This window comes from Staurois parvus, unplaced genomic scaffold, assembly GCF_062004578.1.
Source record: "Staurois parvus isolate SC_StPar_1 unplaced genomic scaffold, SC_StPar_1.0 ptg000142l, whole genome shotgun sequence".
Taxonomy (NCBI): domain Eukaryota; kingdom Metazoa; phylum Chordata; class Amphibia; order Anura; family Ranidae; genus Staurois; species Staurois parvus.
Genome location: NW_028317938.1, coordinates 4,074,253 through 4,092,220, shown reverse-complemented (window position 1 = coordinate 4,092,220; position 17,968 = coordinate 4,074,253). Strand labels below are relative to the sequence as shown.

General features: G+C 39.2%; 1 protein-coding gene across 1 annotated transcript in view; it reads right to left on the bottom strand.

Annotated features, from left to right (window-relative positions):
- ACACA (acetyl-CoA carboxylase alpha) overlaps nucleotides 1-17,968 on the bottom strand; it is a 535,652-nt gene that overhangs the window by 96,403 nt on the left and 421,281 nt on the right. The window contains exons 48-49 of the mRNA XM_089673600.1: nucleotides 15,892-15,988; nucleotides 11,683-11,818 (exon numbers count right to left, since the gene is read on the bottom strand). Coding sequence (XP_089529726.1) covers nucleotides 11,683-11,818; nucleotides 15,892-15,988 — 233 coding nt within the window. The remainder of the gene's footprint in view (nucleotides 1-11,682; nucleotides 11,819-15,891; nucleotides 15,989-17,968) is intronic.

Genomic DNA, 17,968 nt, shown 5'->3' with positions numbered 1-17,968 from the left:
CTGGTTTTTAATCTCTCAGTCCTGGTGCTACTGAATCTCACATTTTAACCACCTCCCGTCCGGCCGTTGTATATAAACGGCTGGATGGTGGCAGTGCAGGGTCGGGTGGCTGTTTATACACGGTCTCCCTGCACCCTGCTTGTGCGCGCTCCCTGGGAGAGCGCGCAGCACCGCAATCCAGTGCCCGCTGTGTCCTCCGGACACAATGGAACACCGATCGTCAGACAGGACCTCTGTACGAGGTCCTGATCATGTGATCACACGAGAAGTAGTATGCAAGATGTCACTTGTGACATCATTGCTTACTACGTGTGAAATCTGTGAATGATCACAGAGGTCACATGGTAAAAGGCTATTCACAGCAGCCTTGTACCATGTGACAAGCTGTGACCAATCACAGCTCACTCAGTAGTTCTCAATGGCTGCAAGAATGCAGCTAGAGAGAAGGAGAAATGATTGCTTTTACATCCTTTATGGGTGTAAAAGCAATCAGTGTAAAAAAAAAAAAAATAATCTTCATAACCCCCCACAAGCAGTACAGTGTCACCATGGTGACATTGTACTGCTAGGGTGACAGTATGTAAAAAAAAAAAATTGTAAAAAAAAGTTTAAAAATTGTAATTTTGGTTATAAACTGATTTGGGTTATTTTATTTTTACTAGAAATATAACGGAATAAATTTTGGGCAAGATTTATGATGAAATACTATTTATTTGCAAAATTTTATAAGAAAAACACTTTTCAAAATTTTTGGACTTTTTAATTTACATAGCAAAAAAAATAAAAATCCCAGTGGTGAATAAATACCACCAAAATAAAGCTTTATCTGTCTCAAAAAAATGCTAAAAAATTAATACGGGTACAGTGTTGCATGACCACGCAATTGTCATTCAAAGTGTGATAGCACTGAAAGCTGAAAATTGGCCTGGACAGGAAGGGGGTAAAAGTGTCCGGACTGGAAGTGGTTAAGACAAAGCTCTATTAAGTAGACCAAACCTAATATTAAATCAGCTTATTGATGATTTTGTCCTGAGCGGCTGAGTGGAGGTCTCCTTTAAGCAATATCTTAATGAATTTTTGGAAACCCTATGTGAGGGTTTATCTGCTCTATACAGTTACACTAACACAGTATGATCAGCAGTACTGTACTCATATGGAATTCTAAAGAGCTGCCTATGGGTTAATTTCACATGAATTTACATCCTTTCAGACAAGTCATGCAGAGTCTGGGGCCCCACTGCTAATTTCTAGTAAATTTCACGCTTGATGTCTTACTGTTGTGGGTCATTGGCACTTCGTCTAAATAAACTGCTTCCAAATGGTTCTTTCATCTAAATATTCACTTGATTTTTATAATTTAATTTTACATTATGTGGAATAGACTTCTGGCCAGAGACAAGTCATTGGAGAAACTCTCTGAACACAATCTTGATATGTTTTTGTTCCTTGCCTGAATTAGACCTCCCAGGCCGAGTAGTAAAGAGGTTTTTTTTTCTCCCTCTGCTAATGTCAATTTTCAGCATAGCCAGAGCTTTCTTTAATCTTTTCCTACTCATTACACACAATTTTGGAGTAATTTTACCCACAGTGCAATTGGCTTCTCGTGGTGTGTTTGTGTGCTCTGAGAGCTGGTGTAATTGTTTATTTTGCCTTCCTGCATAATACCCTTCCAGCACAGAAACCAAAAATGCTCAGCGACACCCAAAGGGCTTCCAAGACTGACATCTCACACTTAAACATGCTTCTATACACAGGATAATGGCAGTAGAGCCATGTCCTGAAATCTAATGTGAATTTCTCCTCAAACCTTTCATGATTTCTTTTTTTTTTTTTTTTCTAAAGAGAGAAAAACAAAGCAAAAACAATTGTATGTAAGTGATATTACAAGAGCACATAAAAAAACAAAATTTTGATTTTGATCAGGAGATGAACTTATTCAGTATATAATTATTTGTTTATTTGATTAAGTTGGTCAAGGTATCTTTAAACAGTTTTTTTTTTGTTGTTTTTTTAAACAAGTCTTGCAAGAATATATTAATATAGCTACAGTGAACTAAAATGCTGCAGATATTAATAGTCATTTAGACAAAATAACCTGGAATAACCCTACTGATCTCACTACCTCTGTCCTGATAGGGCTGTGCCCATTGGTGTTGGGAATGAAAGCAGCACAGACTAGCCTATTCCATGAGACAACTAGTCTCCTAGTTAACGTTAATCTTCACTTCCCTTGCCTTAAACCTAAACTCCAAACAAATATCTGAAAAAACAGATGAAATCTGTTTTACCTGCCAAATGATTTGAATTTTTGTCTATCCAGTCCTTTGATTTGCACAGTTTGCCACACAATGCTTAAGGTCCTAATTTTTCTCTAGTGTGGTTTCCCTTTTACTTACGGGGCTCGTCCATATTCTGTGACTTAACAGTGAAAGAAGATCTAGCATACCGATAATCTCATCTCTCTGTCACTCTGCTCTCTCCTCTTATCAGCATGCTCCTTGCGCTACAGCACACTTTGCCTGCTTGTGCTGTGACTCTCCCTCCTGCTCTCTGGGCTCTGCTCTACAGTCTGCAAGAGGCTGTTATCAAGTCAAATTTAGATACTTAGCACTGCTTGCATTTGGAAAACACATTCAATGATGTATTTTTTTATAGAGCTGCGTTAATGTGTGCTTTTTAAATCTGACCCAGGTTCATTTTTAACCGCTTCCTGACTGCCTTATAGCAGATATACTGCTACAGGGCGGCAGGGGTGTTTCTGGGTAAGGAGCGCGCAAGTCACGCACACACCCTACCCGTGCCGCCATTCGTGGCTGTCAATCACCATGTCCTGGCCAGTGATTACTGAGCATCTCCGACAGGGAGGAGGACTGCTTTGTTTACTAACAGTCCTCCTCCCTGTCAGCTCCGGCACACTGCTCTGGATGGCTGTGCACAGCACAGCCATCCAGATCAGTGTGATTACAGTGATGCCCACATCCCCCACCCCCCCAGTAAAACACTCCCTGCACACAATTAACCCTTTGATCGCCCCTCATGTTAACCCCTTCCTGTCCATTGCCATTAGTACAGTGTCAGTGCTTTTTTATAGAACTGATCACTGTATTGGTGTCACTGGGGATGTCAGTGACACCAAGTCAGTTCCCCCCAGTGTCAGAATGCCTGCTGCAGTCCTGCTATAAGTCGCTGATCGCCACCATTAATAGTAGAAAAAATGTATTTTCCAGTATATATACCGCCATTTGTAAATGCTATAACTTTCACGTAAACCAATTAATTTACACGTATTGGGATTTTTTTTAGCAAAGACATGTAGCAGAAAACATTTTGGCCTAAATTTATGAAGACATTTGACTTTTTAAATTTTTTTTACTGGACATGTTTAGCCAATAGCCGTTTGGCGGCCGGCAAAATGCTGTCGATTTCTGGGTAGACACCATATGGCGTACTCCCGGGCATGCGAAATTTTCGCGTTTGTAGAGCCGTGCAGCGGCACGATCTGTCACCGGCCATGTACCTCGAACACAGCCAATGACAGATCTGAGTACTGGCCCCCGTTGCCGGTACCATGTGACCTGCTGTGACCAATCACAGCAGGTCATATGACAGTTGTATACAATGGATGGCTTCATTCATGCCATCCATTGTATACTAGTGTCTAGCTGTGAATGGTCACAGCGATCACATGCACATGTCATATGATTAGCTGTGGCCAAATCACAGCTAAGCACAAAAAAAAAAAAGCCTGAATGAATTGATGTCATTCAGGTAAATGCTTGCTTATAGCAAAGTAATTCTTTTCTATAAGCAAATTGTGTAAAAAAAAAAAAAAAAATACTGATCACTTTCCCAAAGTAGTACAATGTTACTATGGTAAAAGTCTTAAAAAGAAGAAAAAAAATGTAATAAAAATTAAAAATAATTTAAAAAAATATATATATATATATATATTTTTTTTCATACGGTCACCAGTTAGTTTCCCTGATCACCGCAATGCCAGTTATATGATGACGCTGTACTGCACTGGTGACAGTATGTAAAAAAAAAATATTGAAAATAATTTTTTTAATTTTTTCAGTTTCCGAACAAATTATGACAAAAAACATACAACTTCAAAAAATTTGCCATGCCTCTTATGAAGTACGTCGGACTGTCTACTTTGCAAAAAGGGGTCATTTGTGGATATCTGTACTGTTCTGACATTCTTGGACCTCAAGAAATTAGATTGGCTGTCAGTACTTCAGGATTGATCAATATTCAGATCTATACCATAGTTTGTGAACTCTATAACTTTCCTACAAACTAAAAAATACATCCTAATTTGGGTTATTTTCACCAAAGACATGTAGCAGAATACATCTCGGCCTAAATTTATGAAGAACAATTATTTATTTGCAAACTTTTATAACAGAAACAAAGAAAAACGTGGGTTTTTTTTCAAAGTTTTTGGTCTTTTTTTGTTAATTTAGCAAAAAATAAAAACCCCAGCGGTGATTAAATACTACCAAAAGAAAGCTCTAGTTGTGTGAAGAAAATTATAACATTTTAGTTTGGGTACAATGTTGTATGACTGCGCAATTTTCATTCAAAGTGTGAGAGTGCTGAAACCTGAAAAATGGCCTAGGAGGGAAGGGGATAAAATTGCCCGGTATGGAAATGGTTAATAGCAAAAAGTCAAAAATATTATTTTATTTTCTCAAAATTGTCGGTCTTTTTTTTTTTATAGAGCAAAAAATAAAAACCGCAGAGGTGCTCAAACACTACCAAAAGAAAACTAAATTCATGGGAAAAAAAAGGACATAAATTTCATTTGGGTGCAGCGTTGCTTGGCCATGCAATTGTCAGTTAAAGCGCCATAACGCAAAAAAAATGGCCTGGTCAGGAAGGGGGGTAAATCCTCAGGATGGCAAGTGGTTAAAGGGGAACTCTGGGATTACATTTTTTTTGTAAACAGCATTATTGAATAAAGTAGCTATAAAAAGGAAAATGCCAAATCCTCAGTGCTTTTGCTTACTGTAAGAAATGACAATTCCAGATACTACACATGGAGTTGATTTACTAAAACTGGAGCGTGCAAAATCTCGTGCAACTGTACGGAAACCAATCCATTTCCAGGTTTTTTTGTCAAAGCTAAACTGAACAAGCTGAAGTTAGAAGCGGTTTGGCTACTATACACAACTGTACCATACAGCTTCTAACTTCAGCTTGTACAAAAAAGCTTTGACAAAAAAACCTGGAAACGGATTGGTTTATGTACAGAGTTGCACGAGATTTTGCACACTCCAGTTTAGTAAATTAACCCCATAGTTTTCTTCTTCCAGCGGTGTACTGAATAGTTCTAGCCCTTTTAAAGTACAGGAATCCTGCTGTTTGCTCTCCCCTTGTCCATTCACGGCTTTTACTCTAGCCACTTGCTTACCGGGCCAATCCTGACATTTCAGAATGTCTTCTGAATATAAACAAACCTATTGCTGGCAGTTACAAAATCAGGAAAGCAAAATAAAAAAATAACAGAGTGGGCCCCCCCCCCGCACAATCTGTACCAGACCCTTATCTGAGCATGCAGCTCGGCAGGTCAGGAAAGGGGGGGGGACGAGCAAGCGCCTCCCCCATTTCCTGAACCATGCCAGCCACATGCCCTCAACATGGGGTGGTGCTTTGGGGCAGGGGGGCTCCCCCCAAAACACATTGTCCCCATATTGATGAGGACAAGGGCCTCTTCTTCACACACCTGAGCTGTGGTTGTGGGAGTCTGCAGGGGGTGACTTATCAGACTTATTTAACAATGCAGCCCCCAGATCCCGCTCTCTAATCCCTGTTTGAATGAGTATGGACACATAGAACCACCTCCTCATTCACAAAATATTTTTTAAAATTAATAAAAACACAACAGTTTTTGACAAGTTCTTTATTAAAAAATTTAAAGAATGAAATATTGTCCCCCGAAGTAGATCCAACTTCAATCATGATGAATGCATCAAAAACGCAATACATTGAAGTCTATTACACACAAAACACAATCTGTTGCAGGGAAACAAAGTCCCTGACCCTTTCAAAAATCCGCACCGGCTCAAAACGCACAGATGTGAACTAGATCCATAGGAAATCATGTTAAATGAACTGCAGTGCGTTTCTGCAAACTGGAAAATGCTCTGAAATTTGCATAGGTGTGAACCTAGGGCTAGAAATGCCTCTAGCTCTTTTTAAAACAAAACATTACCTGAGCTGGCTAAAGCTAGCTCCTGGGGTAGTCTATTCTACATTTTACAGCTTTTACTGTGAAGAAGCCTTTCTATATGCAGAGGTTTAAAAAAATTTGTCCTCTAGATATAAACAGTGCCCCTTGTTTTTTGCTGATAAAGCCCAACTCCAGGTTTTGTATTATTTTAAATGGTTGCTTTGGGCCACACAAACTAATTCCATTACCAAACAAATGTGCCCCCTCCTCCTGTCAATGCTGTATAAATTGTTTGTAGCGTCAACTACCTACAGTATACAGCTCTGTGTTTCAGCAGCAATAGGTGGACTTCATGTACGATTCCTGGAACAAAATCTAGTAGAACTCAGCGCTTCTCAGCCACTCACAGGAAGACTTGAATGAATACAAAGCTTCTTCTGAGTGGCTGACTCAGCCAATAAGAGGAGGCCTTGTGTGCATTCATAAACCACAAGGCTTTTGGTAATTGGTCGAGTAATGATCTTCCTGATTCGATGCTGGGAACAGGAGGGGAAGTCCTGTTTTGTTCCTGGAACACAGTCCCATATACTGTATGTAGCTGATACTACATGCAATTTATAAAGCACTGACATCATTTAGTAAAGGATATAGTAACTTTTGACACCCCCCCCATCTTTATCAAGGGACAAGAAAATTCAGTTCAGCTAATCTTGCCTCATAGCGAAGCTCCTCCAGCCTCTGGAGGAACTGAACTGCTGAACTGCTATCTGGCACTCTCTGAAATGGTTTTATCTGTCCATCATGTGTTTGTTGTTACAACTTAAATGAAATGAATACATAGTATAGTCATCGCTGCCCAGATGTTCTTTTGTATTAGGTGTTATGTAGTTTAAGAATACCAGGTCCAGCAGAGCATCATTCTAGTTGAGGCTTCTATAATCTCTACCATAGAGTTGTCTTGTAAAAGGGTTATACATTTCTACCTCAGTAGAAAAAGATTCTCCAGACTAAGCTAGATTGTTCAAGTCTTAAATTGCCCTGTTTTGATAAGCCAGCACCAACTGCAACCTTGGCTTTCTGTTCTTAGCTGATAGGAGTGGAGCATAACCTGGTCTTCTCCTGCTGTAACCCATTTATCTCCAGTTTTAACACAATGTGCATTCTGAGACACTTATCTATTCACCAAGATTGTAAAGAGTGATTATCTGAGTCACTATAGAATTTTCTTTTACACCAATAATTCTTTGACCTTTCGTATCAATAAGACATTTAGTCAGCAGAACACTCACAGCATTCTTTTCCTTTTTTTTTTGCACCATTCTGCGTAAACATTCTTCTTTTGTGTGTCAAAATCCAAGGTGATCAGCAGGTACAGAAATACTTAAACCAGTGGTGTAACTAGAACCTTCAGAGCCCTGGTGCAAGAAACCATGAAGGGCCCTTCTAACCCCCTGCCGGGGCCCTTCCCTCAGAGCTCGATGGCAGAATGCCAGGGCCCGGTTGCAAGTACGACCTTTGTGACCCTGATAGTTCTGCCACTGGTGTCATTAGTAGTTTTATTTTTGTTTTTTACATTTTATTTTTAGGAGCCCCGATCCTGCAGCCGCTGAATGCCTGCTTCTCCTCCTCTCCCTCACTCAGGCATTCAGTGGTTGTAGGAGAAAAATGGAGTGATCAATTACTCTGTATGCAGCTGCTCCCAAGGCTCCTCCTTTCTAGGCATACAGGGGAGCCACAGGGGCCCCCGTAGCATGGGTCTGGGTCACAATTGCGACCCCTGCAACCTCTGTAGCTATGCCCCTTACTTACAGCAACCCATCAAATGCAGTGAGGATGCAGGAACAGGCAGGACTAAGTCCCACTGTGTGTGAGTCTATGGAGCGAGGCTCCATAGACACACAGCTCAGGAGTGAGTGGACATTGTGTGCCCCCATAGCAAACAACTTGCTATGGGGACACACAAAGAAGAGGAGGAGACAAGATCATAGACAGGGGACCCAAGAAGAGGAGGATCAGGGCTGCTCTGTGCAAAAATATTACACAGAGCAGGTGAGTATAATGGTTTATTTTAATTTAAAAAAAATGACTTTAGTAACACTCTAGGAATAACAAATGAGACAGAGGTGTTGCCATTACTATTAGCATGCTTATACACTTGTATTCTCTTCTATGAGAATTATTTCCATCCCTTGGCAACATTTTTTGAGTCATCCTACAAAGCAACTTAATAAACCATGTATCTTTCATGCAGACTGATGCTATTTATGAATATCCTTTGACCTAACAATTTGTGACACATAATCGCTGCATAACAAAGTTCAATACAAAAGCAAGGGGAATTTTATAGCCTACATTTACTGCACTTCCCAAACTCTTCTACTCGCCTCCATTTACTCACCACTCTATCCTAAACTAGAAAAAAATTGCCTTTAATTCTACTTTAAGGATAAACTGTATGCAAACAACTTAATACACAGAATATATATATATATATATATATATATATATATATATATATATATATACACATACACACACACACACACAGTTGTGTTCAAAATAATAGCAGTGTGTTGAAAAAAGTGAATAAAGCTCAAAATCCTTCTAATAGCTTTTATTTCCATACACACAAATGCATTGGGAACACTACACATTCTATTCCAAATCAAAACGAAGAAAAATATATCAAATTTGTGTTGTTCCTCTAAAAAAATTGAAGAAAAGTGAATATTAGACTGTTCAAAAAAATAGCAGTGTTTGTATTCTTCTTTACAAACTCAAGCATTCTCTATATAAACTGAAAAATGTTTGAATATTTTGCTTTCCTTTGAATCACTTAATGAATATTTAGTTGTATAAGCACTGTTTCTGAGAACTGCTGTACATCTGTGTTGCATGGAGTCAACCAACTTCTGGCACCTGTGAACAGGTATTCCAGCCCAGGATGATTGGACTATATTCCACAGTTCTTCTCTATATCTTGGTTTTGCCTCAGAAACTGCATTTTTGATGTCCCCCCACAAGTTTTCTATTGGATTAAGATCCGGGGATTGGGCTGGCCACTCCATAACGTCAATCTTGTTGGTCTGGAACCAAGATGTTGCATGTTTACTGGTGTGTTTGGGGTCGTTGTCTTGTTGGAACACCCATTTCAAGGGCATTTCCTCTTCAGCATAAGGCAGCATGACCTCTTATATTCTGATGTATTCAAACTGATCCATGATCCCTGGTATGCGATAAATAGGCCCAACACCGTAGTATGAGAAACATCCCCATATCATGATGCTTGCACAACCATGCTTCAGTGTCTTCACAGTGTACTGTGGCTTGAATTCAGTGTTTGGGGGTTGTCTGACAAACTGTCTCCGGCCACTAGACCCAAAAAGAACAATCTTACTTTCATCAGTCCACAAAATGTTGCGCCATTTCTCTTTAGGCCAGTCAGTGTGCTCTTTGGAAAATTGTAACCTCTTCAGCACGTCTTTTTTTCAACTGTGGGACTTTACGGGGGCTTCTTGCAGATAGCTTGGCTTCACATAGGCGTCTTCTAATTGTAACAGTACTCACAGGTAACTTTAGACCGTCTTTGATCTTCCTGGAGCTGATTGTTGGCTGAGTCCTTGCCATTTTGCCTATTCTTCTATCCATTCCAATGGTAGTTTTTCCCATTTTCCTCAGAATTTCAGAGAGAAATGCACTGTAACCAGCATGTATAACATTTGCTGCCTTCCTTCCTTAAATAAGGGCAATAATTGCCACCTGTTTTTCAAAGAATGAATGACCTCACTAATAGAACTCCACACTGCTATTAATTTGAACATGCCCCTTTCAATTAGTGATTCAATTACACAGAATCAGCAGCATGCATGTCATGACTGTTGGGTCTGTTGGATTTCTATTACTCTACTACACCTGCTAGTAAATTATTTGCCATGTAGAAATATCATTTCTACCAAAAACAGTGATTGATCAGGTTAGTGATGTCTGACTGCTATTATTTTGAACACAACTGTATATAACAGCTGTTTTACCTGCCAAAGGATTTGTATTTCTCTCACATCTAGAGATTTTATTCCTCTGTGCACCCCTCCATGTGTCTATGCACACATAATCATTTAGAGGGGTTTAGAGGCTGCTGCTCCTAGATAGGCTGACCCACTGCTGGCGTATATAGGAGCAGCAGCGTTTTGGCAGAAAAACACTTAACGTGTGTAAACGCGTGTTAACACTAGGTGTGTCAAGTGCTTGAGCGTGAATTCATTCCAATGGCCAGAATAAATATTACTTGCGTTTACAAGCATCAAGAATTTTTCTGCCAAAATGATGTTGCCAGGAGGACAGGCGTCAAGGAGAAGTAGAACACAGATGTGCTCATGTCTTTATCAGCAGCACACCGAGAAGCACCAATATGGGTCCAAAAGTTTTAATGAACGATCACATAGTTATAGCAAGGTAACATTTCGGAGTCTCGCAAGACCCCTTCATTAGGCATGGTCACATCCTGATGAAGGGGTCCTGCGAGACTCTGAAACATTGCCTTGCTGTAACTATGTGATCGTTCATTAAAACGTTTGGACCCATATTGGTGATCCTCGTTGTGCTGGTGACATTCTCCCTTGCAGGTTCGGTTCGGTTCGGTTACTGCAGCACCCACTTATACACACAGCCATTTTTAATGCAGGAACGTGTGCGTTTGGATTGTACACATACATGTCTCTATCACTTTGCCTCTATGCATGGCTCCTTGCAATGCAGAACACTTCTGATTGGCCTCTTGTGTGGTTTCTCCCTCTCTGAGCTCTGCTCTACAGACTGCACAGTGGACTGTAAGAGGTTGATACCAATCAAATTCAGGTGCTTGTATTAAAAAAACTACACTAAATGATGTATCCATGATTACAGAGCTGCATTCATTTCAGCCTTCTATTTCTACCTGAAGCTCAGCTTTAACCTCTGACCATTTTGAGGCCATCTGCATGCCTTGGTCCATTTGGTATGCAGTTAAAAAAGAAATGTTATGTATTGTCCATATTTATGTTACTTCTTGTTATGACAAGCTATGAATATTTCAGCCCTGGTTCACACTGATGTGGTGCAGCACATTGCTAGTGATTCATACAGGAACCACACTGCATTCCAGTGCAAATCACATGCGATTTCTGTGCGGTACAATTGGAGCTATACATTTTGTATGGCTCAAATCGCACTGCATCCGCACCAAAATAGTGCAGGACCTTTTTTTGTTTTTGTTTTTTGTGTTCACACCCATGCACTCCGATTATGCACATCGCATTGTGTTTTGTGAACCGATTTTGGGGTGTTGTTACCTTAAAATACACACGCAGCGCTTCGCATGAACGTGCGATTATGATGCGGTGCGGAAATTGCACAGAAACCAGTGCGAATTCCACACCGCATTAGTGTGAACCAGGGCTCAATAAAAATGTATTGAAAGTAAAAAAAAAAGCAAAAATATCATGCGGAAAGTTTTTAAAAATAATTACCCTTCATTCCACCAGAAAAACCCCTCCAATTTGCAAACACCATAAGTGGGAGTCCTTCCCTGTTGAAATCTTTGACTGCCTGCGCGGTTTTAAAGGCAGAATCTGGAAACCACACCTGTCCAGCCTGTTGTATTATCTGTGGAAAGCAGTAAGGCAGTTATTCACAAAAGACTAAGCACAGGGGAAAAAAAAACACCAGAAAAGAAATAGGCAAGTAAAAGAGAATGATTCTAAATCAGAAACACCATTAACCTTCTGTGTAAAAATAATTATACAGGATCCTATTTACCACAGTAGTCTTCTGTGAAGGCTCAAGTATTCAAATTATTACTTTGAATGTTCACAGAACTTCTTTCTGGTTGGATGAATTTTTCACTACTTTTTAATTTTTATATCTAAACTGAAAGGTTTATAAAATTGATGGAACTAAATTATTTTCGATCACTGTTTAATTCAGACTGTGGGCTTTTTTTAGGCTAATGTAAAATGGATCTTCTGCTTACATTAGTGATCAGATTATGTGAGCAGGCATCATAAATAATTATCATATGGCATTATGAACATTTATTATTACGATGTAACAAGAATTTTCGGTTGTCTTGTTTTTCTGCCTTGTTGGCCATTTGATGACCAAAGCCATCCTACAGTTTTTTGTTGGAATAAAAAGGTGTTATATGCTTGAGTTACAGGCTCTGTTCTTGTGTACAAAGTGGATAAGGGAGGAGCATGCCATTCCATGCGACTATACAAAGAGGTAACAAGAAAATAAGCAAATTTGTTTTTTCTTAAAATACCCTTTAAACAAGCCATGATTTCGTACAGCAATATAAACTATACCCATGGATACTGTCATTCCGTATAAAAAGCCAATTGTATTCATTTTCTAGACTTTTAAGCTCTAAGAAGTGAACGTGCACAGGAAAGTCATGATTTAACATTTTCTTTGGTGGCTGGCTCCCCTATGCAGGCTAAGCCCTGTTCACGAACATCTTCCTTAAAATGGCCACTGAGTTTCCATAGAATATTTATTGCATACAGATAGCACTGCAAATAATATAAAGAAGCTGATAAAAAAATGGAAATCACCAATGTACTATTACAAATTATAAATTAAAAATGACACTATCACCAGTGGCTCTTATACATTGTATCATATAATTTTGTCTCATTGACAAAAGCATACGTTCATATTTTGTAAAATACTTTGTTAATGATTTTTGTGTTTATAGGTGCCTACTATTGAATATTATTTATGTTAATACATCATATGCAGAACTGCAGCCATCAGAGGGAACAACAAATTGCATTCAGACTGCCAGTGCAACTGGCACCCTCACTCAATTGAAGATGATCTATAGCAACATGATTTATTTAAGGCCGAAACATATGTTATACAACTCGCTCTGGTCATTACACTGGACTAAGCACCACAGAGAATCACTTACATAGTTACATTAGGTAGTTCAGCCAATACAAAATAGTAAATATATAACGAAAACTGAATAACCACTTACTTACCCCTTCATGACTAGGCCATTTTTAGCTATTCAACACTGTGCTACTTTACAGGTAATTGCACAGTCATGCAACGCTATACTCAAATGAAATTTATGTAATTCTTTTCACAAAAAAAGTTTTCTTTAAAAATCCAGTGATCACCACTGGATTTTTATTTTTTTTTATATATAGAAAATTCAAAAAAGACTGAACAGTTCGAAAAAAGCACAATTTGTTTTACTTTCTGCTATAAGACATATCCAATAAAAATTTTTAAAAAAATCTAATTTCTTCATAAATTTAGGCCACAATATATTCTGCTATATGTGCTTGATAAAAAAAAAATTCCCAATAGGTATATATTGTTTTGGAATTATTTATTCTTATACTAGTAATGACAGTGATCAACAACTTATAGTGGGGCTGTGATAGTGCGGTGGGCAATCTGACACTAATTGACACTTTGTGGGAACTGGCTGACACTGACGTCACCAGTGACATGAATACAGTGATCAGTGCTAATAATATACACTGTCACTGTACTAATGTCACTAGCCGGGAAGGGGTTAAAGTGGAGTTCCAGTTGAAAAAAAAAAAAAATAAAAGTCAGCAGCTACAAAAACTGTAGCTGCTGAATTTTAAAATACAGACCCTTACCTGTCCCTTGGTCCAGCGGTGTCCTCACCACCGCTGGTTTCACTGGCCATCTTCTCTCCCCGGCATCTTCAGTGTGGGCAGAAGAAAAGCGCTGTGCTTTGTGAATGGCCCAGTAGTCTTCTGGGACCTGTCACGTGTCCTAGAAGACTACGGGGAGGGAAAACAACTTCCGCTTGCCTTAGGCGATCGCAGCGGAAGTGGGAGCAGGTACCTGTCAAATTCGGGTACCCGCTCCCCAAAGGTGCCAAGCCTTAATGGGGAGCGGGGGACAAAGCATTAAAGTGGAACTTCCCCTTTTGGGTGGAGCTCCGCTTTAACATCTAGAGGCAATCAAAGGGTTAATTGTGTGCCTAACAAGTGTAAAGTGTGTAACGTGTTCTGCTGCTTTCACTAAGCAATGTGACTGTTTTATCTCCCTGCTTTGCAGGGAGAAAAAAGACAGCCACATCACTGCAGTCTAGATAGCCCTGTGTTGGTAAACACTCTCTTCATTCATTCGCTGAGCAGATCAGCAGGTCCCAGGCCATAAGTTATTGGCCAGGACCTGGCTTGGAAATGCTGGATCATGTACATGTACATGATCCGGCACAGCGGGCTGCCTTGCTGCAGTAAATCTGTCCCTAAGTAGATAATATAATAATCGAAAAAACACATATACAGTTTCCTATACCCACAGTCGATCTAGAAGAAGGCAAACCTATATAAAGCATGGTCCAATTTGCTCCAGCATGGGAAAAATAAATTCCTTCCCGATTCCCCAGGATGTAATTGGATATTCCCTGGACCAACAATCTCTGGTGTTATTACCTATAAATGGTAATAACCTGTTATGATTTGCACATTTAGGAATGCATCCAGCTCTTTTTTTAAAGCAATGTACTGAGCTGGCCAGAACTAGCTCTTGAGGGAGTCTTTTCCACATTTTCACAGCTTTTACTTACACATGTGGCTCTGCTTATTTCAATATTGAAAACTGTGAAAAAGGAAGATGGTGGTTTTAAATATAACTTTAATATATAACTACTCTTCCAGTGCGATCCAAGGTTGTTATGTATCTACACTCAAAATCAGACATTTAATATATTACAACTTAGCAGTCCCCAGATGTGGTGGCTGCTTTTGTTTTCTTTTTTTTTTTTTTAGACTTTTTCCTTTGTTTTCAACCTGTGATTTTGCCAGTAACACACTTTCTGTCCTTTTCAGGTGACAGTGTTTGGGCCTTGTGATTGATCCCTCAAGCCCAAGCACTGTATCTTGGGACTACCCCACACCTGTAAGCTCTAGGTATTTACCAAAAGCTCCAAAGGATTAATGGATCGGTGGGAGAGCACCACAAAGGTGAGTATCAGTAGTAGTGGGACTACCCCACACCTGTAAGCTCTAGGTATTTACCAAAAGCTCCAAAGGATTAATGGATCGGTGGGAGAGCACCACAAAGGTGAGTATCAGTGCATCAGGCATTTTCTTACCAGCAACTTTCGAATGTCAGGTAGTTTTGGCACTTGCTACAAAGCACTGCCCTCAAACATTCCTACTTATCGATCACTATGGTGGGCTGCTTTATTTTCCAATTAAAATGTGTGAATGGAGGTAAGGGGCTGATCAATTAATAAAATTGTATTCATAATTTTGGATGGAGTAGAGAATGGCTAAAGTCTTAATTATGTTTTATTTTTTGTTTGTGTTACATTGTGAAGATTTTTCTTCACTTCCTTTCCCAGAGATGCAACAGAAAGTGAGAGGGAAATTTTACAGTTGTCACCAGAATAGATGTCCCCACTGGAAGACTCCACTCCATTCCTCTTTATGTGACAATTGTAAAATGTTGGATTTTCTATCTTTTCTGTCCAAATTTGAACCCTTCCATATTCAAACCTTAAAATGTTGTGTCTTTAAATATAGGCATAAAGGTCATCAATATAAAAATAAATCAATAACTGAGCTGTGCAACTAACTACATGAAAATGTTATCTTTATCATAACTGGAAATAAATACAGCACAAAATAAAATCCAGCCCCAGATAAAATGCTTGTGATCAAAAACCATTAACCAACCTTAGCCTCAGAGTCGAGGTTAGCAGGGTCAGCAGGTATGCTTAGCTCCACAGATCTTGTTTCAACTGCAACCACTCCTACAGGTATGCCTCCCAGCCTATGTTTGTAAAAAAGAAAAAAAAAAATATATATATATATGGATTAGTTGTTTCTTATATAAACAGTATATTGAAGAAGAATGCAGTGCTTTTGATGCTACTACAGTTTCATAGCCTTCATTCTAAATGTTTTATAGTGCCTGCTAAGCAGACCCATCTGCGTTACCTTAAAAGGGTTGTGTGGGCTAAATATAAAATCACTTTCAGTAGATTGCAAAAGGTTAATATTATGGCCACACCTGTAAATCAGTCAGCTCTAGTCCTGCAAGGAGACATTGTAATGGAAAATCAGGAACAGAAGGGGTAGCTACAAGAAGACACTGCAGTTGTTAGCATGCAGTGAGCCACACAAGCCAGCCAATGTTAAAATGTATCTAAAAAGACAAACATTTACCAGTCCTTAGATGTGAAGGTTGCATTAGTTTTCTATTTTTCAGGCTTGTTTTCCTTTATTTTTACCTGGAGATTCTGCTGGTAGCACGTCTCCACTCCCAGATCGAGTAACATACTTTCTAGGCTTATTCACTGTACTCTATCTACAAAGGGGCAGCATTGTCACCTCAGAAAAAGACTGTAGAACACCTCTGTATCCCAATAACATTGGGGGGGGGGGCGCTTACAGAAGAGAACTGTGAAGGAGTGATAACACTGTTTGAGATAACACTATAGACTGGAACTTACCTAAAGGGGAGCAAGTAAGAGAAGTTCATTGTTAGGGTCTACATACACTTTACCTAAGCTAAAACTTGCTTCAGGTTCAGATTATATGCAAAAAACACAAGAGAGAGGGCACACCAGCCTAGTGCATTATCTCTAAAACCATTTATTTAATAAAAACGTAAATAAATCCACTTTCAGATATCCAGACTAGCAAATCATATCAAACTGTTACAGTCAGCTTGTCCAGTCCGCTTGCTCCAGAGCCTTGGGAGGGCATCAAGATCCTAATGGCTTACAAGCTTTGAGGGCCGTACCCTCTTCCTCAGAGCCAAACCTAATTGGATTTTTCTTGATTGCTTTTATATAAAAATGGCTTCTCCCCTACTGGGGTGGGTCCACTCCACTGGCGCCGGGGTGGGTCCACTTGAGGGGGGTGCCATTTTTTCATTTTTTATATAGAGATAAGTAAGAAAGATCCTAATAGGTTTGGCTCGGAGGACAAGTGCACAAAACGTGTAAGCCATTGGGATCCTCCCAAGCCTCTGGAGCAAGAAGAGTGGACAAGCTGATGCTTTGCTAGTCTGGACGTCTGTGAGTAGATTTATTTAAGTTTGTATGAAATAAATGGTTTTAGAAATAATGCACTAGGCTGGTGTGCCTTCTGTGTTTTTTCAGTTGATTGGGGCACCCTCAGTCTAGAGAAGGCAGCAAGGCACGGTGTGTTTATATCTCCCATTGTATATCAGATGTGCTATAAGCGTTGGATTCAGACCACCACACTCATGTGCAGGAGGGTTTATGTGTTATTCAGATTAAATGCAGCCTGTCCTTTCTGCATCTGGGCCAGCAGTATGGCAAAATACAATCCATGGCTCTACAGAAAGGCAAACAAAATCATTTTCTATCAATGTATACCCTTCTCCTTTTTAAACCCTCAAAAAGTCAATACTTTCTCCCTAGAGTGCAATAATACATATAAAACCTTTTTTTGTGAAAATAAATGAAATAAATACATTTTAAACATATAATATACAATAAAGTCCAACTGATCAAAAAGGTGTCCAAAAAGAAAGTCCAAAATGGTGTCCACAAATATCCCAAAATTTTTTCACTCTTTTCATCCAATGAAAGGATTGGCTCCTATTTCATCCAAAACGCACCTCGAAGTAAAAAAATATAATAATATCTAGTGCATTACCTTAATAATAATAATTATTATTATTGTTATTATTATTATTAAGGTAATGCACTAGATATTATTATATTTTTTACTTCGAGGTGTGTTTTGGATGAAATAGGAGCCAATCCTTTCATTGGAT